Raw genomic sequence first — 25472 nt, 5'->3', positions numbered from 1 at the left:
AGGCTTGCCCCCCCCCCCCAGCGTCAACGGTGGAGTCAACTGATCTAATGTTTTTTGTATATATGAATTTACATCATCATCATCGTGCCCCCCCCCCCCCAGACTTCAAAGTCTATCGCCGCCTATACACCGTACATGGACGGCGTCAGCAATCAACTAATAGCTCGTGAATGACATAGGCCAACCAGATGACCACATGCATATAGAAATGTCCTTTCCACTTGTCAATACAAGATTCATTGAAAGACTGGTTATTTGTGGAGATGAAGATTACAAGGAAGAAAATTCATCATTGCCCCCACGGGACTCGATGAATGTGATGAATTATAGCTCAGTGGCAGCGAGACGCTTCCTGGAAGAACCATTACTCACTCACGCTCTCAAAAGAGCCGACGGTTCATGAGCGCATCGCCCATCTCTATTTGTTTACATTGGTTTGGGAATTGATGTTAAACGCTTGGTTAAACCCGCCAGGCCGTAACCTTTGACCAAAGTTGTGAGTAAAGGTAATTCTTTAACCACTTCAACTTTGACCAGCTTTGTATTCAAGTCATATGCGTACGTCCATAGGCTACCATTGCGGTGGTTTGTGAGGCACGAAGTGACTAAAAGAGATTTTTTAACCTTTACTCATCTGTTGTCAGACGAGAGAACAGCCCGATGGTTTCGGTTTGAAGAATTTCAAAGGAAAAGTTCTGAACTTGTAAGTTTTTTTGTTTGCCCGGAAACAAAGACTTGACTACTTGACCATAGTGGAGCCAGCTTAAAACGAAATCGGAGATTATGAAGTATTGGTTATAGCCAATATTTTTTTTTCCCCCTTCCGAATGTACTTCCAATATCGAAATAATGTTATTATAACCAATTAGTTAGTTAACTAGCTTATAACTAATTGCCACATTCATGGATATCGGACGAAGTTTGAAGCAACTGTAGTATAATCCCTTTTGACGATTTTTTTTTCTTTCTCCTTTAGCGAGAAGAACGCCCGAAAGCGTGATTAGAAGTCGCCAAGAGTGAAATAAAGGTAGTAGAAATGTGAGGTGAGAATATTCTCCTGGATGTAAAAATTGGAGAATATTCATTTTTCTTTTAAATAATTTAAAGTTTTTTACTAATTTTGTTTATATTGTGAAATATAAATCAGTTTTCATTGCCTGAAACATTTACAACAAAACAATTTTTGGTGAAATCACCCCCAATGATAACTTTTAGTTCAAGAATATTCTCCAGGTCAGGAGGTTTTAAAAACCTTTAGATTAAGACCTTAAAAAATTATTTTAAAATTAGATAAATTTTCAGAAATAAGTCCAAAACAAAAGAAATTAAACCAAAGGCAGGGCCGTCTTAAGAGCATCATGGGCCCCCGGGCCAAGTGATTTCACTGAAGTCCTACCTGTTAAATTATCGAAAAATTCAACTACTCATTTTTCTGAGGCCCCCCGGGCCCATGCGTTAAGACGGCACTGACCAAAGGTGATTGATGAAGGAAGCTATTCTTATATAATCACCTTCATTCTAAGATAGAGAACTGTCGTTTTCTTCAATGCACATACGCTTAAAGTCTGTATCACTCACATTTCTTTAAAAGTTGTGCAATTCATCCATGTTGGTTTAATTTTCTTGCTTTCAAACTTCAATATTCGCATCTTCTTGATGGGGCCAGAGAATATTCTCTCAAAAGACTACTATTATAAATTACTAGAGAATATTCTTATTGAAAATAATAATAATTCTCAAGTTATTTATCAAGATTATTTATTATAATACATAGTATTACATATATTCTTGATAATACTCTCTGGAAAGATTTCGGTAACTGAAGAATATTCGGTAACTGGAAGGACTATTTTATTAATAACTTCAGAATAATTATTATTTTCTATAAGAATATTCCCCAGTAATTTATGACAGTAGTTCTTCCAGAGAATATTCTCAAGGATATTATATGTAACTGTATTATAAATAACAGGAGAATATTCTCATCAAGAACTTATAAGAATATTCTCAAGTTATTTATAGTAGTAGTCCTACCAGAGAATATTCTCTGCTTGGTGAGAATATTCTCCGAAAGATTATTCTCGAGAATTTTACATCTCTAAAAGGGTGGTCACGCTCTTTCAGACGTATTTCTTCCCAAAGAAAAAAAAAATCGTTACAAAAAAATGGAAAATACTGTGGCTGATAAGAAATTAACAAAAACAATAAAACAACATCCTTTAGACTAAATAAGGGATCGAGATTAAAACAACTTAGACCAGATACGAAATTGAAAAAACAGTCAACGCTCGATTTCTTGAACCTCTAATTTACGAATGTGTGCTTTTTTTTACGAACTGGTCTTCTGTCCCAAATAGCGTGCCATAGAACTAATGTTAAAATCTGCCCTATTTTATGAACTATCATTTCTATCAGTTCTACATTTTACGAACTTTGTTAATTCTTCTACAATTATTTTTTCCCATCCACCTCAGAGCTTGTTGTAATCGAAACTAAGCTGCACAGGTGTTTTGGGAACACGTGCCAGGAAGAAGGGTAGGGTTTGATTGTTGGTGGGGGGAGGGTGGACCATTAAGATACCTTACAACGTAATTCACTTTTTGTGCATTATGATTGGATAAACTAGTGGTTTCTGAAATGGTATGATATGTTTAGTTATTGATAGGCTATTTCTATGTCGAGTGTTGATTAACTCTATTTCAACCTACTGCTGTTCGCCTACTTTCCTTTTCGCAATGCCAACGAAACGGAAAAAATTGTGCTTGACACAGTGGGTGAAAAAAAAAAACTTTTTGAAAGAAATCAATGTGCGAACTCTAAGACAGAAATCGCCCAAAAGTACGGGATTCAAAAAAAAAATAATATTGAATTCTCTCTGATCAATGATCAAGTGGTCGTTTCTATGACAATCCTCCATCCTGAAAATATTTCATGGAGGCGAGATTCGCGTGAAGTCTTATCATGTATCAATTTTATATGGAACCTTATATTTTTACTGAAACGCTGCAATAAAATGAACAAAAATAAGTGATTTTTATTGAAATCATCAATAAAGATGAATGACAAACTCATTTTTTTATATCCCTCTCTCTTCGTCTCTCTCATTTATGATCTTTCGATTTTACGATCTGATTATCAAGTCCGTACAGGCTCATGAAAATGAGCGTTGACTGTAATAAAAAAAAACCTGGACTCTCTTTTAAATAATGCACCAGCCAGGGCAAACAAAGTTCTCTGGGTTCAATAAAAATTTGATTGCAGGATTAAAACTATAACGGCTAATATGCAAAAAAATTAATAAAAATAGAAATAGGAAATATGTCAAACCTGAGAATCCACATGTAATCCTGAGAACAAATTCAGAATGAAGTATTCCAACGGGAAAAACTGAATGCAGCATACTAGAAAACGGCATGTATGATACAACGTATATCAATAGCAAAAAAATAAAACTTGTAATGTGTGTGTGCGCTTGTGCAAACGGGCCCGATTAGTTCAAATGTTGTGCTAAAGCCTATAGCGAACTTCTAAAAGGTGACATCTCACCTTCAGACCAATAGCAAAAAAGAGATAGTGACACAGAAGCCAAATGAATAATAATACCCGACAGAAGGAAAATAAATGTCAACAGAAGAAAAAGCCAATTACAATACTGGGCAATCTGATCAGTATTTTGTATTATGTGTGTGTATTTGTGTTCGATTGTGTGTATGGGACCATTCAAGTATTACATCAGCAGATATTTATCCTTTTCTGACCTCCCCAGCCAGCAAACTTTTGTCAGCTCTGCACCCTATCTCCTAACACATATTGGGATCAGAGACTTGCAGGGGGGGGGGGGGCAGAAGGAAACACGAGCCCCCCTAATCCCCCCCAGACAATCAAAAATTTACTTTGCTTTGATGGAAAAAATGATATTTTTTAAGATTTAAATATCGGCAGAAAATACCTTTATATGTTATTATAATCAATTTCTATTGATTTCAATGCTATTTCAAAGCTAGAATTCAAAATTTTCTCTAAGAAATTCATTGTGACCCACTCTCTAAGCCTTTTGCGGCCCCTTGATCCTGCGTTTGCCTTTGATTGGGATTGCCCTTCGCGAATATACACAGGGCAGCAGGATAGGTGAAAGTAGAAAATATCCCCCCAATCCTCATGAAGTGAACCCCCCTGTTCAAAGAGCATGTATCCGTTTATGTACGGGAGTCGAGCAGATCAATCAAAGACAACTCATGTGATGCACTGAGTGAACATAAATCTCCCCCTTCATAAGTGTGATAGGATATGGGGCGGGGGAATCTCTTGAGGTCTGAGAGGTCTACTAGAGGAGGTCTTTTGAGGTCTCATCGGAGGGAGAAGTTAGTTCTCAGGTACCCACAAACTAGCAAAAGGTTTTTCCCATTCCTAGTAAAGATATCATTAAGAATATTCCATATTTTTATAAAGGGTGGTTGATGACATAAGCTTTAGTCACGCCCCCCCCCCCCCACCTTGTCACCAAATCCAAACCCACTCTCACCCTATGGATGCTGACGTAATACTTGAATGACGCCTATTCATGTTCAAATGTCACAGTCTTTTATTTTTTAAAATTGTATTTCTGTTTGAAGGAGGACTCGTGTGCAGCACTGAATACATGAAAACAAAGCCCCCCAGCGTCACTGGGAGATATGATTCATACTCTTATTCCGTACAGTACTTTGTGTGTTTTAGCTGTGGTTGTCCATCATGTATCATCTGACGTTCTTATAGTGAGTTGAAAGCTAATTTAATTTCTATGTCTCGTGCATATTTATGGGCACCTCCCTGTTATAGTACCCTTGGCAAGAGCTGGGGAGGGGGGGGGATGGCACATTTAAGGTGCAGTTTATAAGGCATGTATGAGCCAATTAATTTTACTCAGAAATTTGTGTTAAGGGGAAAAAAACCAGCATGAGATAAAGAAAAGGGCAGTTGTGTAGCCAGGTTTTGGTCAGTGGGGGAGCGAAATTCGGAAAGGCGCCATTTTTTTGTTCCTACTTTAGGCGCAAACTTTAAAATTATGCATTAGTAGAAATAACGTGAAACTTTTTTCAATTTAAAAAATCAAATTTAATTTATTTTGTTTTCAGTTGATGTTATTTTTCGAATTAAATTAACCACTTTTCAATTAATTTGTATCGCTTTCATCATGTTTCACTTTTATCGTAAGCACATATCACACGTACACAGCAGCTACTACTAAATTGTTCATGTACTGACAAGACATTTCTCTTATAGAATTTTGAACAAATTGCTGCATGCTGGAAAGTTCTTTCTTGTATTATTCATGACCATAACCTATCTATGATGCCATAGTTATGCGCGGTTTGTGTTTGAGAAGTTTTGCCATCTGTTTTCCATATTAGAAGTAAAATTGGCAGATGCCTGAAATTTCGTGTTATGCAAATACCACGGTGAAATCCTGCCTGCTCTCTGTGGGGGAACTTGTTAAACAAAAGATCGGTTAGCATTCGTACCTGAAAGTTGAAAAAAAAACACTCACTCCAGTCAACCACCACTCTGTCGATAGTAGAGTTCGAACTGGGATTATCGCGTGAGATGAGTCCATCATGGATGCCCACACGATCGCACAGTGGCTATCACATCCTACTGGATGGCAGTCGTACAAGCGGAGGGTGCCATGAATCCAAAAATGTTTTGGGAACCACTGCTTCAAACGCATCAGTGTGTGTGCCAGAACTTGGCATATGCGTGCATAATGTATTTAAGTATGTCTGAGGTGCGTTTGAAATGCCACTGCTCATCTTCCAAATCGAAGTGAAAGTGGCAGGTGTATGAATCAATTGAAACAATTTTTATGTTTGATGGTCCACCGGCTTTCTTTGGAGAAACTGTTTGAAGAGGAGTTCTGTCTCTGCTCGAAGTTGAAAAATTTGAGCAGGCATTGTGCACAGTATATGTATATTTATTTCTAGTGAAATAAATTCATGGGGTGTGTTTTATTGCGTATCAGAGAAGAATGAAACTATATCGAGTGATGAATGGTACAGACTACCACAGGAGTTCTCAAACTTTTTCCATTTGCATCGCCCCCTCACTCTAATCAATGCTTATCCACAGCTCCACAGAGCAGTTTAACAAAGAATCTCGGATAAACCTTCGGGTTGCTCCGCAGTACCCCGACAGAGGTTGGTGGTGCACAGTTCGAGAACCCCTGGACTAGGGAGTTCTTTGTTTCTTTTCCTCATTGTTTGACAAGAGGGCCTTCGGGTAAGTGTTGGCAAGCCGCATGACTCCAAAGTCCATATTTGTAAGCGTCGTAAGCCCTCGGATAAGTGCTAATTGAAAAACACTAGATAATTGTTTAAGAGTGGACTCAACATTTCGTGGGCACTTTTTGTTTTTCCTGAAATAGTATGCACATGTATCTTCAGTTACTTTTGCATTTTCCACGTAATACATGGGCAATTCCGAACCCTTTCCAGGTGCCTCAACTGCAAAAGGAACTTCGTGAAGATGAGATTCAGTTAAAATTTTTGAGAGTAAACTGTTTAGGCGGGCATTTCTAAACAGGCAGGGGGCCTCAGAAAAGTCTTTGATGCTTGCAAGATGGCCCTGCATAGACCACCAATGTGTTGTTGTGAGAAATTCAAAAAAAAAAAAAAAGATAAATAACGCCTGGAATTCTGCTTTAAAAAGCAATGAGTATATACAGTGCATTTATAGTATTTTGTTTCGGAAATATTCAAAGGATTCTCAAAGTGTGTGTGTCGTGGCTCATCATCAACCTTTTTTTCGAGGAGCAGTGATGTATTGATGCATGCTTATTCAGTTCTTTGAAGTGGTTCTTTTTTGCATTAGACCAGGGGTTCTCAAACTGTGCTCCTCCAGCTTTTTTCAGGGGCACCAAAGAGCGATGATGCTCTTTCGTTTTTTGAAAATATTTTTCGTTAAAGAGCTCTAGGGAGCCGACAGAACTCATGGATAAAAAGACCACCACTGACATCTCATGATCACCAAAGGACTGCTTCACCATTAATTTTCAAATAACATTTTCTAGATGTTGATTCAAATACACTGTTCTGGTTTCTGTCTTGCATTGCTAATACTGAAAACAGATTCTTGCTAATATCAGGAACGTACCAGACATCTTGTAAATTTTTAAATTGTTTTCTACCATTTACCGTGTCCATTATTCTTATTGTACCTTTGCTTATGGCTGGTAGTACTTTTCCATTTTCCATAGTTATACCATATGGATATTCAAATTTTTCAAAGTCTACACAGAAATTACTACTCTTGGTAACATGTATAGACGCACCCTCATCTATATACCAATCATCACAATTCACTTCTGCAGCGAAAACATCTTCATCTATAGCAGTAATTCCCAACATGGGCATACGCCCCCTTGGGGAGCGATGGAAAGTTCCAAGGGGGCGGTAGAAGCTACGGGTATAATATAGGATCCTATGGGTTAGATATCATTGGGGGGTGGTCATTTGCGACAGTTCTCGACCCAATGTCCTTTCAGATGACAGTAATTACACGTATTGTATTTCTTACTTGAAGATGTGCTTTGTTCCCTTTTCTGATGGTTCTGAGTATTCTGTTTAAAACTTACAACTAGTGTTTCGTGACCTGATTCACTTTCATTGATATATCTGTCCTTAATTCCCGCTCATGAGAACATAGCTGTGTTGTTAAATCATCAACAGTTTTTTTTCCCCATGCTCAGGATCAACCAACTTGATTTGAAGGCATGATAACTTCGAGGAAGAGCATCAAGTATCTTGCATATCAGCAGCATATGTGGAAGCTTGATTTCTTGTTTACTTTCTAAACCTTTGTTAAACTCATTCCACAGATTCTTCAATTTGGATAAGTTTGCTGCCATACATTTGCTCGTATTTTCAGTTGATGACCACTTAAACTGGAAGAACTCTAAACAAATGTTGTACAGTTGATTTTCGGATGTGGCTTCAAATAGCTTGTGTAGCTCCAGCCATACATCCCTAGCACAGTCAAATCTCATTACTTTCTGTAATGTGTCCTCTGTCATCGAATTTGTTAGAACCATCATAGCAGTTATTTGCTTTATTATACTCCTTCAAGTCAATCTTGTATTTACTTACAATAGTTGCTGATGATACATCCAATGGCTTCTCTGGCAGTTGAATTTTCCCAATGACTGCATCTAAGGCCTCACCATAGAAACTCAATGCAAATTTTATCTTATATTTCCATAGTGTCCGGTCTCCTATGCCACTCAATAGCTTGACTTGAATCTTGTCAGCTTCCATCCTTAAGAACTTCACTTGTAGGCTTCTTGACTGGAGTTAAGAGCAGAGGTTCTGGGTAATAATAAGGGGTTATGGGTCTCTTCATGCTGAGACCCATATAACCTCTTATTATTTTGAATCTATTGATATATCCGTCTTACTAATGGTGTGTGTGAGTGTAAGTAATTATAACCAGAATATTTAATTGAACAAAGACACATATTTAATAGAGATTTAAACACTTAAAATGAGAGACAACATCTGTTGCTGCTCAGACTTGAGCAGCCATGTTTTTTGTACTGCTGCCAAAGCTCTGAAACTAAACACTTGACTAATAATGTGTTGCCAGATACCAAAAACTGAAATAAATAAATCAATTGTTTGTCCATTAACATAATATTCTAACATCGACTGCCACAGCGTCTATGTCATTTACTATTGTAACGTGCAGTTGACATCAACAATATAGTTGATTCAGTTTTACTTGTTTTTTCTGAATATAAGTAAGTTTTCATAGTTATTCTTTCAAGGTTTGAAATCAAAGTGTGAGATAGTTATTGTTTCTGTTTTTGCAGTACAACAATAACAACAACTATATCAGAAGCTTCCTGTCAGCCATCCCACTTGGGAATCCATATCACGAGCCATTGAATGTAAGTCTTCTATTATACACATGTATTTTTTTCTTATTTGCAATTGTTCTCGATACAAATGATCACAGTAATTTAATCACTCCAAGCAAAAATAACATTAGTCATGAAATTTTCTTTTATTGGAAATGAAATATGGGGAAGGGTATCTCATTGCAGCCGTCTCCCGGGTTTTCCTGAGAGGCTCCTGAATTTCTACTCCATCTCCTGGACTCCCAACAAACTCTTATATCTCCTAAATTTTGACTGATTGTAAAAAATCCCTACTTTTGGGGGTAAAAGAATATCCCCAAATAAAGAAATACAGTGAAAAAAAAAGATTGTTGTGTTTTTTCATTTTTTTATACCCGGAATAATGTCAAGCATGATGTAAATTGTTGCAATTGCGTCAAGTCACCAAAAAAATTTTCGTTTTCAGAGGAGGGGGGGGGGAGTCAAAATTTGCCAAATGGCCAGTGTCAATTCCATTGCCCGACTTTGACTTGATGGGACCATGGGCGAGAGAGGTATTGGGGCCCCACGATATTAAAAGAGAAATTTAACGTAAAATTCTCCATGCAATATCTTTCAATAAATGCTTTTTTTTCAGCATTCTCATATGAGCAAAATCATTGATAATGTCAGCGAAATCTAATTTTTGAGTTATCTCAAAATAAAGGTGAAGAGATGACAGTTTTTCTTGCTAAAGACTTGAGCGAACTGATGTGATTTTATTCCTTTTAATAAGAATGATCTCTCTCTAAAACAGTTTGATATTGGTGATACGTTGTCAATGATGATTCAATGCTGTCTCATCATTTGGGGAATTGTCTCTTCTAAATCTCTAGCGTTATTTAGCACATTTGTGGTATTGCATCACCAACCTGAACAAAGGATGAAAGTTGTTGCAGTTCGTCTGAAAAAAGTGTTCGCAAGATCAGATAGTTTTGCATTGCATATATACTGAATCCCCATGAAGGTTTTCAGGATTTCATATTGATCAAACATGCAAACTTTCTTTGCTGTCGTTTCATTTTACGTTAAAAAAGATGTGAAACAGCAATCAAACAAAAGACAGTGACACATTGAAACATATTTTCATTGCAGAGTTAATATTATGATAGGTGCATTATACATGCGATGTAAAGTCTATTACTCATTGGTATAACACTGAAATCGATATTTAATAGGGTTTGCTAATAATTGGTGTTGTATTATCATTTTATTCAAATCAAGACAAACGGCACATACACAAATATACAGAGAGCAAGATATACACATTGCTTGTCAGTTCCCCCCCCCCCCCCCTTGCCATCCAGATGGCTTTGGCTGGTGATGATGATCATTCATCATCATTTTTTCATAGGTTGATCCTATTGGGGGGGGGGGGCAGGTGAACAATCCTTCCACTTCTAGTAACATAAGGTACTCTGACAGCTGTGTTTTCACTCGAATTTGATGGAGTTGCTGCAGGACAAAGTTCTAATGAAGGAAAGTCCAATTCTTCTTCTTTCTCTGGGTAGAAATTTGGTGATGGGATTAGATGTCTCCTAATTTCTTCTATAGATGTTATTTCCCGACTTAATCAGATAAGATCTTGGGAATGAAGTCTTTTTTAGTACTACACTAGTAGCTCTTCTGCCAGTTAACCATACTTCTTCCCATTCCTGTAATTTCTTGAGATCTCTTACCCCCCCCCCCCCTCCCATCTTTGGTCGTAGTTTTGGCACTGTCTTTCGACTCTACTTTCTTCCTTGACCTCGATGGTTTTTCTATCTACTGCTTGTGGTTTGCAATTGACCTTTAGCTATTGGCAAAGTTGTTTTAATTCTTCTACCCATCATACTACTACCACCATCTACTACATACTATCATCATACTCTGCTGGACTGAATCCATTTTCTAGAGGAGTTGCTCGATATGCCATCAAAAAGCAATGTATGGATCTTCTGACTTCTTAATAGCAGTTTAACTGTTGACTCAACCAGTCTATTGCTTTGAGGAAACTTTGGGCTACTAGAAATGTGTGTGAATCCATACCCTTTAGAAAACATTTGAAATTCCAATGTTCGCACTGGATCAAACTGTGGCCCACTGTCTGATCGAACAATATCTAGAATGCCATGTCGAGCAAATATGGACTTGCGATGATTTATGATTTCAGCAGCTGTCAGTTTATCAAGTTTTGCAATTTCAGGGAAAACAAGAATAATAGTCAGCTAGAAGAAGATACCACGAATTCTTGTACTTGAACAAGTCCATACCAATCATCTCCCATAGTCCGTCAGAAAATGGTGTTGGAATGAAAGGTTGGTGCCTGTTCATAGATTCTTGGATGCAAGCCATGTAATTTTTTCACTTTTCTTCTATTTCTTTACTTATTCCAGGGCAATAGACAGAACTAGCTCAACATTTTGTAATTTCAAGATGACCTTCGTGAATTTGATTTAAAACTTCACTTTTATGTGATCATGGAATAATGATTCTACAGCCTCTCATCATTATCCCATCCTGAACGGAGATTTTGTAATGATGTTGCCAGAAAGGTAGACAAAAAGAATTGACATCTTTCTTTGCAGGCCATCCCGTCATTGTATATGATGAAAGTTTCTGACAAACTTCATCAGCAAGTTGTGCTTCTTTCAGTTTTTTCGATGAAGCTGGTAGAGTCTCTTTAACCATTTGGACATATGCATCTATTTCGTCTTCCAATTCATTTGTCTTGTTTGGATACACTTGAGGACTCCTGGATAAAACGTCTGCTGCATACAGTTCCTTCCTTGGAATGTTAACTATGTCATCAGAGTATCGCATCATACTCAATTTGATCCTTTGTAGCCCTGGTGACAAGTCGTCCAAATGTTTTCTGGAGAAGAGGTTTATGATCACTTTCTATCTTGAAATGAGTTCCTGTTAGGTAATCCTTAAATTTCTCACAACCCCATGCAATAGTAAGGCTTCCTTTTCGATTTGGGCATATCAAGTTTCAGCTGTGGCTAAAGTTCTGGAACCATAGGCAATAACACCAATCTGACCATCATCTTGCGTTTGGCGTAAGGTGGCTCCCAAGCTATACCAAGATGCATCGACAGTAATTATGGATTCCTGGTTGAGATTGAAGATTTTCAAAACAGGATCAGATGACAGTATCTGTTTCCATTTGAGAAAAGCATTCTGCTCTGAGGTATATCCCAAACAAAATCTATTTTGTTGCTGAGAAGTATAGTTAGAGGAGAAAGCACTTCTGCATAATTTGGAACAAAACGAGCCAAGTAATTCGCCATGCCCAACGTCTGTTTCAATTTCTTCTTATTTGTTGGTGACTTATACTCCTTGATAGCAATGAGTTTCTCATCATCTGGGTGAATTCCTTATCTATCAATGATGTGACCAAGAAATTTAATTTTGCTCGTTGAGAAGATACATTTTTCTTTGTTCAAAGTCAAATGAACATTCTTCAGTTTCTGGCAAACTTATTTCAATCTCACGTCATGCTCTTCTCGAGTAGACCCCCAAACTAGTATGTCATCCATGTGACAAACTGTTCCACTTGCGTTTTCCAGAATTTGTATCATTTGCCTTTGGAAATGTTCTGGTGCGAAGAGATTTCAAAGAGCAGTCTAAAAAATCTGAATCTTCCAAATGGAGTAATAAATGTTGTGAGATAAGATGATTTTTCATCCAATGGGATTTGCCAGAACCCTGAATTTGCATCCAGTTTTGAGAACACTTTAGCACCAGATGAGAGATTTAGTGTGTATTCTACTTTGGGTAAGGGATGCAATACCCGAAGAACATTTTTGTTCAGCTCGATCAGATCCACACAAATTCTCACCTTCTCATCACTTTTGGGCATTATGACAACAGGAGAGCACCACTTCATTGGCTCAGTGACTAGAGAGTCATGACTTTCTGTTCGACCATTCTTTTTATCTTGATTTCTTTTTCAAAAGAGGTATAGGTACTCGTCTTGGCGATGTTACCGCAGATGGAACAGCATCAGGCTTGCGTTGTATGGAATAACATTCCTTCATGAGTCCAAGTCCTTCGAACAGTTCAGGAAACTCTTTTTTGGATCAATTGCAGTAATCCATTGAACAGCACTGATATTGGGTCCCGAGCCAAAGCATATTAAAGCTGGTTTCCCAAGAAGACAGTTTTTCAAGCCATTGATGATTTAGATTTCTTCTGTGCATTGCTTGTTTACATAGCTCAGAGGTGTTTCAAACATGCCCAGCATTTTTAATGGAATGTTATCTGGACCACAGAGCGTTCTATCAGCTGGTTTCAAATTCAATTTCTGAAACAACTTGTGATACAGCATGATCTGCTCCGCTATCTAGTCAAAATTTCAATTTCTTATTCATAATATTGACAACACAATCCTGGTTTGTGTTGTCTCAAATATGACCCAAGAGCGAAATTTTTGAATTCTGGTTTGGTTTCTTTGCTAAACAAACGTTTCCAAAATGTCCCAGTTTTGAACATTTAAAACATTTGGTTTGAATGGTTTGACGGCGTTATTTTCATGTTCGTATGTATTTGTTTTACCATTTTATTTTCTCCCTTACAATACTTTTCTTTTGTGATAAACTGCTTTTTTTTCATTTACTTTTCCGGAATAAGTCGGTTAAATTTAATTATTTCAAGGTTTTCGTTGCCGAATTTCAATGTACTCCTTTACTTTATCGAATCAGTTTCGAAATTGATTTTCCAAACTTTTCATTTTTCCGAACACCCTTCAGTCCTGATGTGTTTGGATAATTGATGTTCTACTGTAAGTAACTCAAAATGTGTTTGGAAGAGATTCATTTTGTCCTCTCCCCAACTCCAAGGGTTGATCCTGCGTATGCCCATGGTCCCTCCCACATTGGCTCAGATAACAACTGAAACCTTACTGTGTGACTATGGCCCATAATTTTATTTTTAAGGGAATTAATTTTATATGAACTTTATAAATAGAAATATAGATTTCTTTTTTCTGTTTTTCAGGGACTGATAGTGTTAGCCGATCCGCCTGATGCTTGTGAGCCAATCAAGAGGGTTGATTTCTGCTGCAATATGACTCGGTTCTCCAAGTTCGTGTTGGTCGCTGGTTCCACCTCACCGAACTGTACGATTCAAAATAAGGTGAGATTAAGTTGAGTTGATGTGATGACCATTGACCTCCAAAACAATATTTACGTGAACACAAAAATTCAGGCGCATCCAATATAGAAGACAGATACACTTCTTAAACACAAACCACACATAATTTGGATATTTTAGATACGCCAAAGCCTTACATAAACATGCAAAACTCTTTCTGACATGCACAGATTCATTAGAAATTTTGTTAAAGAATGTTTATGACGTGCATGTACGGTTTAGTTGTAGTGATGATGAGTATTAGGAAGATTTGTATAGATATGATATGGTCTCACTACAAAAGGACTTCTTAACCCATTTAACTACAATGAGTGCCGCTTATTGGAATCATGGATAATGTAATCATTCGAGTATTGTTATCACTTTTACAAAAAGGACGAAACAAATTAATATCATAACATGGTGAAAAAAATTTGTTTATAGTTATTTGACACTTTGGTTAATGTTATCAATTTTTTTCTTCGAACGTTTTTTTGGTGTGAATTTGAAGCTAAGGGCTAACCTGACTTATTTTTTTTCTCCCCTGTGAAAACACACAGACCTAGCTCGTCTGTCTAGTGTAAAAAAATTAAAAAATGTGTGCACGTTTGTGTCACCCATTTTTCATTATAAAAATAATGAATGTTTCTCTCAATTGAATTTCTGTCTTTAATCGACTGTTTTTCTGCATTTTAAGATTGAGAATGCTGCAAATGCCGAGTTTGATCTTGCCATCCTATATGGGGAGAACATCTATTCACCAAATTTCACAGACATCTGTTGTGAGTATTTGTTTTTTTTAAATATTTTATTTTAAGATTGTGACGTCCTCTCACTTATGACTGGTCCATAAACAATGCCATAGCTTCCAATCTCACACATATTCTGTCATTTTCTTAGCGGTTGATTTTTCTGATGATAATGTGACAAGTTTGCAAATCCATTATAACGATGGCCAAACAATAAAAATGGAATATCTATTCCAAAACAAGTAAGTGTATAGTTTTGTTGAGTAAACTTTTTTTCTTCACTTTTTATTCCTAAAATAGGATGCCCGTGGCATGTGTACCATCTGTCACCATTTTTCCCCTAGTCTCATTCCGACATTCCATGGCAAAAGATTTGGATTGTGGTGAGATTATTATTGTGTGGTTCAAACTTCACAGTTGAATTTTTAAGATCTTTGGTTGTGCATTCTCTGTATAATGTCGAGTGTTATTGTTAAAGAGACAGGGTGTTCTGATAGGTCGATAAGATAAGAAGGATGATCAGAGATTTTTCAAGTTTGATACCTGATTCATCCTTGTCAGAATCTTGCCCGACGCTGTGGCAAGTCAACCCCTCAACAAGATATGTGGAGGAAAAAATATTGAATGTTGCCAATTTGGATTCCAATAAACTGTAGGTCGGCGGAAAAATTTTAATTAGCCCCCCTGTGTGTGGATCAAATCAAGACAAATGCAAATAGAAAGCTTTTCATGTATTTTTGTTTAACCCTAGAATACTAACAGAGACGAAAAGGTATAGGCAAGTAACATGCTTTGATCAGCTTTTTTCTTTTAGTTAGTATTCTAGGGTTAAGCATAACACAAAGGTATAAATACATGCAATCCCAAAATTAAATGTCAATGATGTTTCCCTTGCTTTGTAACACTGTGAAAAAAAAATGTGTTTCATTGAAAGAATTAGTTTTAAAAAAAGAATAAAAACTGGCTGTAAGTAACGCCAAGTTGATATTACTTTCAGATATTTGTTTTTTTCCATAAGACACATTCTTTCTGGCCACTGAGCTATAAGGAAAGTGGAGTGAGGACTTTGTGAGCCTTCCCTACAGGACCGCATCATACCCTTTTGAAGTGAAGTAGGCAAAACATTCCTTGAACATGGTTAATGCATTGAGGCAATTCAAAATATGAGACCTATACATTCCATTTTTTTTTTCACTTTCGGCCAATAATTATGTATTCTTTCGTCTTAAAAAATTCATAAAAATAAATACTTTCGTTCAAGAAAAATACTCTTTTTTTTTTTTCTTTTTTTTTAAATCTTAAGAGGAACTATTTTTTTATTTAAAAAAAAAAACAACAACATATGTTTCTAACATTATGTTTTGCTTTTTGGTGAAGGATTCCACTTCGAAAATTCATAGCAGTGAATATTTTCGCTAATTACGTGCTGAAAAAGAACTTTCAATGCAAGAAATTGAATGGAAATTAGAAAAAAAACCAGATTTTTAATGACATTTTTCCCCAACATTATATATACAACAATTTATACATACAAATTTTTCAATAAACAATTTACAAAAGGATCCACAGAGCATGATTTGGAATATTACAATCACAAGCAGATGCTTTAGTACGTAGTAGATGACAAGTAGGTCATGCTTTGACTTTCATGCCAAGACTTTCTTCTCACAGCTTCCACCCATTGTTTAAGAACTTCGGGATTTCGAAGAGAAAACCTTTATTTAAAAACAAAAAAAAAGTGCCTTCACTACCAGGCTTCAAGAAAATAATGGAATCAACCAATTATTGTTTGTAATAGTAGCCTAACTACACTGGTGTAAGAAATTAAGAGAATTTGCAGACCTGGTCGATTATCTCTAGAACTACTGTACCGATTTTAATGAAATTTGATATGTACATACATTGATACAATACAAATAACCATTCAATAATTGTAATACACACGCATGATCATGCATAACACTCATTGGAGTCGGAAGGTATGAAACAGCGGTTGCAGAATAAACAAAGAAATGGGTTAATAGGGGTTATGGCCCCCTCTTACAGATATACAGGTCTCGCAGCGTGATTTCATACTTGAAATAAGGCAGTTTATCATTTCCTGTGGCAATTGGTCCCACTCATTCAGCAATGCTGTTTTCATTCCCTGGATGGTTCCCGAAGGGGGGTTGCGAGTAGCAATTGCCCTCTCCAGAGCATCTCAGACATGCTCTATAGGGTTAAGGTCTGGAGATCTGGCTGGCCAATCCATCCGGCGAATATCCTCACTCTCTAGAAAATCGTCGAGCAGAAGAGCTCTATGTGGCCTCGCGTTATCGTCCATTAAAATGAACTCAGGGCCAACTGCACCCCTGAAAAGGCAAACATAGGGCTCCAAGACCTCATCCCTATACCTCACACCAGTCACAGTGTCTCTTTCAAAGACATGGAGAGGTGTGCGGCCATCCAACATGATGCCTGCCCAGACCATCAAATCTCCTCCGCAATAATGGTCAATTTCGCGGACATTGGAGGGTAGGTAGTGGGTCCCTGGTTCTCCCCATATGTACGTATGGCGAAAATCTGTGCTTAGGCTTCCGGGAGTCATCAGTGAAGAGAACGGTCGCCCATTGATCCATATTCCAATCTCTATGCTCTCTGCACCATGATAAACGGATTCTCCTGTCCGTAGAAGTGAGCGGGATGCAAACAGCAGGTCTTCTTGCAAACAACCCTATCTCATGAAGTCTTTTGGAAACAGTCACCCTTGATACACGGGTTTCTGTGGCTGCATACAAGCCACGAGAGAGCTGAGAAGCTGTAGCACTCCTGTTACGCCTCGCTATAATCGACAAATGGCGATCTTCTCTGGCTGTCGTGGCTCTTGGATGACCTTGTCCAGGCTTTCTCTCGATGGATCCGGTATCCTGGAACTGTTTCCATAAGTTACACACGACGCTGGGCATTAAATTGAACTCTCTACAAATCTGGACTTGAGATTGGCCTGCTTCTAGCCTCCCCCACAATACGCCACCTCATTCCATCATCTAAACGTTGGTGGTTACTGATTTTTACTGTTACAATTCGAAATTAACCGATTGCTGCAAAATAACACCAAGAAATTCGCAGAGGTGTGCTAGCGAACGAAATGCATCTTAACTTACGCGCGCTTATAAAGCCTGTTTCTCTACTACTACTTCACCAAACAGCAACTCTGGCCATATCGCTATATTGCAATTTACTGCCATTAGTGAGATGGGTTGGAAGTGAAGGCGCTGTCTATCGGTGGTCGCCTGGAGTTCGTTAGGGAAAATATCTTATCTATATCCTCCCTTGGGTTCGAACCCGGGACCCTGACAACAACCTTCACGATGGTAGACGAGCATCTTACCACCATGCCACTCGGACACCTGTTTCTCTACTGGCTCTGCCTACACACGCGTGTACGCTTACGTATTTGACGTACAAGATTTGCATTTTTGTCTAGAAGCAGTGGGTTTACATTCAGTTCAGTTCTTTTCATGAAATTCGATAAAATATGCAAATTCTCTTAATTTATTTCACCAGTGTATGATAATTGTTTGATAATTATAATATATTGATAATATAGTTACATATCATCAACATAATTATAACACTTTGATGATTATGATACATTGTTTGCTGTTATTTATGATTTTGCATATTTTGCTTTTCATATTTAAGCAAAAACGATGATTATATTAATCCAAATTGATGACACCATTACAAAATTATATAATTTCAAAGGTGGGATTGCACAATGTTTGCCCCGAGCATCAAAAATTCTAGTTACGCCCCTGGTGCTTATATCCCGGGAGGGACAGAGCCTGGGTCGTGTCTGGTCTGACGGAGTTACGGCCCTGGTGCAGATAGACAACTATACTAATAAAATAATATGAAAACAATTGAAAGAAATTAAAGACTGCACTGCACTAAAAAATACTGAAGATGGAAGTTTTCCCATAATTTAGATGCTGAAGTACATGTGTAGAATGCAATGTTTTGCTCTCTTCGTTCTGTCACGCCAACTTCTGTATTTCTCCACATCAGCTGACGCACGTCCTTGTTACTGTATAGGGAATCTTCACCCCAGTTTCTCCATAGCTCAGTGTTTCTGGCCCACCCCAATCTCATTTGCTTGTGACGTTGTTTTAGACGTTTCCATGACATTTTTCCTCTCTTCAATTTAATGCAGTTGCATACCCTTGCATGTCTATGTATTGTATCTTTTGACACATTTGCACTACAAAAAAAAATAAATTTCTTCTCCCAATCAGCACAGAGAACTATTTCTACTTGACAGTGACGTTTGGGACCCATTTTTGTTACTACTTGATGTTTTTTGCCCAGGTCTTTGGTGTTGTGGGTGTCATTTTTTTTATATTGATCATAGTCTGCTGGGTAAGAATACACTTTTGTATGTGATGCTACAAACTTTCGTTAAGTTTCTCCTTCCTTTTGATTTTTCAATACTTGATCATACAATTTATTGTTTTCTCTCTCAGTGTTCTCTCCCATACATCGAAATGTTGAACGATCGTAGGAACAAGTTGTCCTCTCATCAGATCATGCAATTGCCCACTGAAAAATATACTAAAGGTTTGTGAGCTTTGACTCTAGAAATTTGATTGGTCAGTAGTTTCTTTGAGTAAAGACTTGGGTTAATGTGTTACAGTAGAACCTCTTTATCTCGAAAACTCTGTATCTTGAAGGGTAAAAAAAACCGTCACTGCATTTACCGTACTGATTTGGTTAATAAGCACAGCATTTAATAACTGATAGCATGACAATTAAAAATACATTCACAAGGGTAAACACAAAAAACCGCAACAAGATGATCATCATGATCCTCACCTGCCTTATCAACACGTGCCAACTACTCTCGTCCTTCTTCACTTTTTTTGGATGATACATATCCTTTGCGCATGAAGCGTCATCTCTGGTGTTAAAATGCTACAGTCTGAATCAATGATGCTGTGCGGTCAGTGACAGATTCACATCAAGAATCCAGGTTCGAACACCACTGGTGATACAGTTGGTGATCGGCTGAAGTAGGTTTTCTGTGGTTCCCAACTTCAAGCCAATCTCCCCATTGTCTCACCAGAGAGAGCAACAGGCCTACAATGGTGCAAATATGCAATCGTTACACTTCACTGATAGTTTAAAAAATTGATGTGTGACAGCACTAAAAATGCACTGTTCAACACTTGAACCGCTAGGTGCGTGTGCACACTTTTGGCATAAACGTATTCGGTGGTAAATGGACCGTGGTAATGGACCAGAGTTGTGCCTAGTTTGAAAGAAAGAAAGTGTAAATCAATGCTTCTTCAAAGCTCTATCTTGAAGGTCAAAGAAAACATGAAAAACCATGTTTCCATGGAGGTGAAAGGAACTGAGAAGGTATGGAATTTGTGACATAATTATAACCTGCCATGATGACTACTTTACAGCATACTGAATCTGGTCATATTGCTACACAGCAATTTTCAATCAGTGAAGTTTGGTGGGAAGTAAAGGCGCCATCTACCGATGGTCGCCCCAGGCTCAGTAAGAAAAGAAGCTTGTTTCTTGATGTTCTTCCCCTGGATTGAACCCGTGGGCCCTGCGCTAACTTTCATGCTGGAGGACGAGCATCTTAGAACCTCACCACTCTTGCACAGCATCATGATGACTGGTATTGCAGTTCATAGGTGCATAAAGGAGGGATAAGAATCATATTGGGGGTTATCACTGAAAGGGCTGAAATACAAACAGAGGTTGAGAATTGTGACTCCATCTGTAGGTGAAGAAAGAATTCTTAGCAACGGGCCACTTGTAGTCATGAGTAAATGTTTTTTTTTTCTTGTTAGTGGAGCTTTACTGTTTTAAAAAAGGTAGCTGAGAAACAGGAAACATGCTTCTAAAAGGGGAAAAAAATAGAGATTTTAACGTTTTCTAACAAATTCTATCATTAATAAAAGTGAAGTCGTAGCTAACTTTGGAATTCCCTGCATTACCCTTTCAACAATAATCAGAAACAAGCAAACCCTCCGGAAATAACCATGAAAAAAATAACGAGAGAGTGACGAAGTTTGGAAAAATATTTTTACCAATATCGGCAGATGTGTTCAACAACAGTTCCGCATTGCATGAACTGTTGAACACATTTGCCAATATCAATAACGATTCATGCAATGCAGAGGGGGGAAAACACTCAGGTAAGAGAGATAGACTGCTTTTTTTCCCCAGCTCAATATATCAAGGGAACAGATATTTTCTGGACCTCTGAAAGAAAATATATATTTTCTCCACTGGGACTCGAGCAAACATGCTACCACCAACACCACTGAAGACATGACCCTCTGCCTTCCTTATTTCACTCACTGTGGCGAGACGCTGAATGAAGTAGACGCATCAGTAGCCCCTATAACTTCAGAAAAAAGCTGTCTATCTCTCTACTGTCCAACCGGGGGGCCATTTGTTGATGTTAAGAGAGACTACTGATGCTCCCTACTTCAGCGCCTCATGCCGCATTGCATGAAATACGGAAAGCAGGGTCATGTTTCTAGTGGTGTAAATGGTAGCATGCTTGCCCAGTTTGCAAGAGGGCCTTTGTTTGAGTCCCGGCAGAGACCATATGACTTTTCTTTGTGTTCACCTCGGCATAATATCTGAAAAATATCTATTTTTTTTTATTAAGGTAAGAGTTGAACCATAATTTTTAAAAATGCCAAAGATTTTGCTGAGGCCACTGGCAGTGATTTTGAGTATGTAGTGAACTATATTATATATATTTTCGTTTTCCTAATGACATTTTTATAATTTTTTGTCATATTTTTACATAAAAAAACTTATTTCTCAGAAACTTCCCATCTAAAAAAATGTTTTTTTTCCTACAGTCAGATTCGAGATAGAGAGATTCTACTTCATTAATTCTTCGTGGGTTTTGACAAGCTTGTTAGCGGCATTGACATGAATGTTTTTATCCTCCCTTTTCATGCTTATTTGCAATTTATATATAACTGATATCTTTATTTCAGGACGTCCTGATGATGTTTGTGCGATATGTCTTCAGAATTATATCGAAGGTGAGGAGCTACGCGTTCTCCCGTGTTCTCATGGTAAGCTTGTAGATAATGTATTGTTTTTTACACACCCATGTGGGATATTTTTATTTTCTGACATACTATCACATTTTCTTTCTGATTAATTTCTATATTCTCTTGCTTCAGTACAGTAGACTTTTGGCATCAGTGCTGGGTTCCAGGGAAATCCACGTTATAATCTCTCACTCTCAAGTCAAGGCACATTTTTCAGCAATAGAACACTGGAGGAGGGAAAGTGTGTAGCAGAATTTTACTTTTGCCCATTCTCTTTTGCAACAAGGATAGTTGGATCTAAGAAGCTTAATTGTTCCTGTTGAGGATTATGTGATCTTCATACAAATCTCAATTCTACTTGTGTCTTAAAACCGAGCCTGGTCTCAACTCTGGTTTGTTTGAACAGAGGATTTGTTTTTGTGTCCAACCTTTTAGGTTTTCTGGACCACATTGAGAGAAGAAGAAAAAAGGTTTTTGGGCGGCACTCATAATGTTAACAATAGCAGATAACACTTCAATTGATGCTCTAAAGCAGGGTTTCACAGCCTGGGAAGGGGGGGGGGGGTGGAAGTGGTTCTGAAAAATGGGCAAAAATGAGATCGAAGGGGGAGTCATGGTGGTCTGCTAAGGGGGGCCTCCACAAAGAGCTGTAAAAAAAAATTCTGATATGAAGAAGTAAACCTCTTAAGTGAAATATGAGGGGAAAAAAGTGTGACTAGAGTTTTAAAATTCGCCAATAGTCCCCAGAAAACCAGTGCTGTTTTAATGCAAGGGAAGATAATGTTTCAAAAGTATGTAAAGTAATATATGAGCTGCTACTTCTAGCTAAGTACAGGGGGCCCAGAAAACGAAATTTTTACCAAGAGCTCATGTTGTTGAAATGGTCCTACATGGCACCCCCCCCCCCCACACCTCCTCCTTCCCAACTGAATCAAGGGTTCAGAGATCGATTTCATTTAAGAAATTTTTGTTCTGTATGAATTTACTCAAAAAGAAAAAAAACCAAAACACAATTTAATATGTAGGGGAAGGGATCCTGGAGAGGACAAGGGGGCTATGAGGAGAGAAAATGGCCCAAAAAGAGGGTCCACAAGCAAAAAAAAAAGTTAAGGAGCACTTTTCTAAAGGGGAAGGGGTAGACTCCAGGAGAACAAGGCCATAATCCAGGGTGACAGTGGCCAGGGGTGCAAGCTCCAGCGTGAACCCCTAGTAAGCTAAAATTAGATGTAGAAATACTAACATTTTGGAAACTTGCATGTTATTTGGTCCCAACTGTTAAATGGATCTTACATATTTAAGGAAACAATTTTTGCAGTTTCAAACCCACAGACTATGACACCTTTCTTATTAGCTTATACAGGAACCTTATATATTCCACGAACCCCTCCCTCTCGCTTATATTATCATTATGGAAGTATTTATTGTTTCTTTTATAGTTGTGTGTTATATTTTGAATGTATATCATGTTTTCCAGCATATCACACTTGTTGCGTGGATCCATGGCTGATGCTGAATATCAGGCCCAAGTGCCCATCCTGCAAAAGTATAGTGCGCTTACCCAATATGAACAGCAGAAGTTACAGACATTCTGGAGTCACGTCAGCCGCAGAAAGCACTCCGTTCTTGTTTCCCAATGCAACTGACTCGTCCGAATCGAAGAATGTTGCTACCTTTCCTTCTACTATGGGTTCTGTAAATGTGGCTTATGAAGATGATATAAATGGTACTCAGCTGAAATCTATCTAATTTGGACGGATATAAAATTATATCTAGAGCTTAAGGGGGGAGAATAAGAATGAAAAATGAATTTCAGTCTATTGTCGTTCCGTTCCATACAGGTTTCACTGTATAACACACACTGTCATAAAAGGTTTGTCCAATCACTAATTCTGTACGAAAATTATTTTTTCCTGTTATTTTATTGATTGTGTGTTCGCCATAATTTTTTTTAATACCAAGGCTGTATTTATCGTACATTCTGATCAAGTAAATGTCTCAAGGTGGGAGAGAGAAATAAAAATGTAAATTCCATATTTGCCAACCAATTGAACGATTGGCTTAAATAGGGGTGGGGGGAATAAAAAAAATCGTAGCATTACAGACACTGGTATGTATTGACATACCTTCAAGAAGGTTTTCGCTGAATTTGTTTTCTCCTTGAATATTCATAATGCATTAATACAGAGGGTACCCAAAAGTAACCGTAATTTTTTTAAACATTTTTTTCACAAAAATTCTTCAATTCCCTTGAAAGTACTCTTCATTAGAGCTAATAATACACTAGTCAAGTTTGTTCTTCTATTGTCAAAAACACTTTTGAAATTCATCTGTTGCGATGTCAGACAGCGCCTCCATCGTTTTCACCTCATCCATGTTGGCAAAACGTTTTCATTTTCATCCACAGGAATAAAGAAAAGTCACACAGAGCTAAAACAGGTGAACAGGTGAATAGTCCTCTGTGTGGGGCACAGGAGTCATACTATTTCTGGTTAACAATTGGTGCACTGTGAAGGATGTGTGAAACAGAGCATTGTCATAATGCAGAAACCAGTAACCGTCTCTGATAAATCAGGCCTTTTCTTTGCACACTGTTGTGCAATCTTCTTATCGGCTAGCTTGTAAAAAAAAGCATCCGTACACTTGAGTTTTACCAGGGCCGTAGTGTCCCTTCTCAGGGCAGTTTTATTTTCTTGAGTGCCCCCTTGAAATTGTTATTATTATGCAGAATAAGTGTACATTTTTTGTGGGGCCCAGTTGCCTCTGCCTAGTTACGGGCCTGGGTTTTTACTCATAACAGCATCCCTTAAGCTCTTTCTAACATCCCAACAGTTTCTGCCGCTTTTTTTCCCCGAGCAGGAAGTAAATCTTCGCAGCCCCACACTGTTCACATAACTCTGCCATGACCAAAAAAGAGGAACAGACTAAACAGCTTCCACAAAAACATTCACACACATGCCAAACCTTCTCAAGTAATGCCACTTGGCATATTAACTCGAGAGGAATGGTTTTATGCTCACCTAGTGGCAGAACCACGTACTATGGATGCTGCGCTTACCATGAGGCAATTCCAGTTACTTTTGGGTGTCCCCCCTCGTAATTCATGTTTTTTTTTAAAGCAAAAAACTGAGATGGTTTAACCATCTCAGTATCTATGAATGTTTGTACGTAGTGGCGGATATTTTCTCGTTTATATATATACACACGTATTGTAACTTGTTGCTACCATTGAGAAATTGTTACAAAAATGCTTTTGCTGGAAAATCTTGTCCTGTTTCTGGAATCTTGTTTTTTTATATATACTATATGTATAGTGAGAGCAAAATAAAAGGCTTTCATTTTATATGTTATAGTTTTTGAGTATGATTGCCTCGTACCATTGTTACTTTATTACAACTTTATGTTGAACACTATTACAACTTTTTAGTTGTTGCATGTTAAATTTAATTGGATAATAGGGGCGCAGGTAGCGCAGTATTTATGTGATTTTAGTGCCTGAAATTCCGGTCTCTCATGATGTCAAAGGAAGACATTGCTAAAAAAAATACAAGTCTTGTTCTGAAAGTAACGATACATATAGAAAAGTAATGATTTATTGCATACGGACAGCGATGCTGACTTTAA

General features: G+C 37.7%; 1 protein-coding gene across 10 annotated transcripts; it reads left to right on the top strand.

The window, feature by feature from the left end:
- The first annotated feature begins 331 nt into the window (after nt 1-331).
- On the top strand, nt 332-25191 carry LOC149067712 (E3 ubiquitin-protein ligase RNF13-like). 10 transcript variants are annotated; one of them, XM_089252031.1, is made up of 11 exons: nt 332-496; nt 977-1043; nt 4614-4754; nt 8843-8920; nt 13889-14026; nt 14721-14805; nt 14924-15014; nt 19050-19173; nt 19278-19371; nt 21792-21872; nt 23326-25191. In XM_089252031.1, exons 3-11 carry the CDS (start codon nt 4674-4676, stop codon nt 23595-23597), a joined length of 1044 nt encoding a protein of 347 aa, XP_089108157.1. In that variant the 5' UTR covers nt 332-496; nt 977-1043; nt 4614-4673; the 3' UTR covers nt 23598-25191. The 10 variants fall into 10 exon arrangements, with proteins under 10 accessions (XP_089108157.1, XP_089108154.1, XP_089108159.1 ...); XM_089252028.1 differs by having other exon boundaries at nt 335-703; nt 977-1027; XM_089252033.1 differs by having other exon boundaries at nt 407-506; nt 977-1027.
- Nucleotides 25192-25472: the final 281 nt, after the last annotated feature.

This window comes from Pholcus phalangioides, unplaced genomic scaffold (genome assembly GCF_987345545.1).
Source record: "Pholcus phalangioides strain wild (caught in Gottingen) unplaced genomic scaffold, Ppha-v1.0 ptg000028l_1, whole genome shotgun sequence".
Classification (NCBI taxonomy): Eukaryota; Metazoa; Arthropoda; class Arachnida; order Araneae; family Pholcidae; genus Pholcus; species Pholcus phalangioides.
Note: the sequence above shows the minus strand (reverse complement) of the source record. Positions and strands in the feature narration are given on the sequence as shown.

Bases quoted from the DNA above. Each gene is read 5' to 3' on its own strand.
- LOC149067712 (XM_089252031.1), top strand. From the start codon at position 4,674: ATGATTCATACTCTTATTCCGTACAGTACTTTGTGTGTTTTAGCTGTG. The intron at 8,921-13,888 runs GTAAGTCTTCTA...TCTGTTTTTCAG, and splicing joins CATATCACGAGCCATTGAAT to GGACTGATAGTGTTAGCCGA. The intron at 19,174-19,277 runs GTAAGAATACAC...TTTCTCTCTCAG, and splicing joins TATTGATCATAGTCTGCTGG to TGTTCTCTCCCATACATCGA.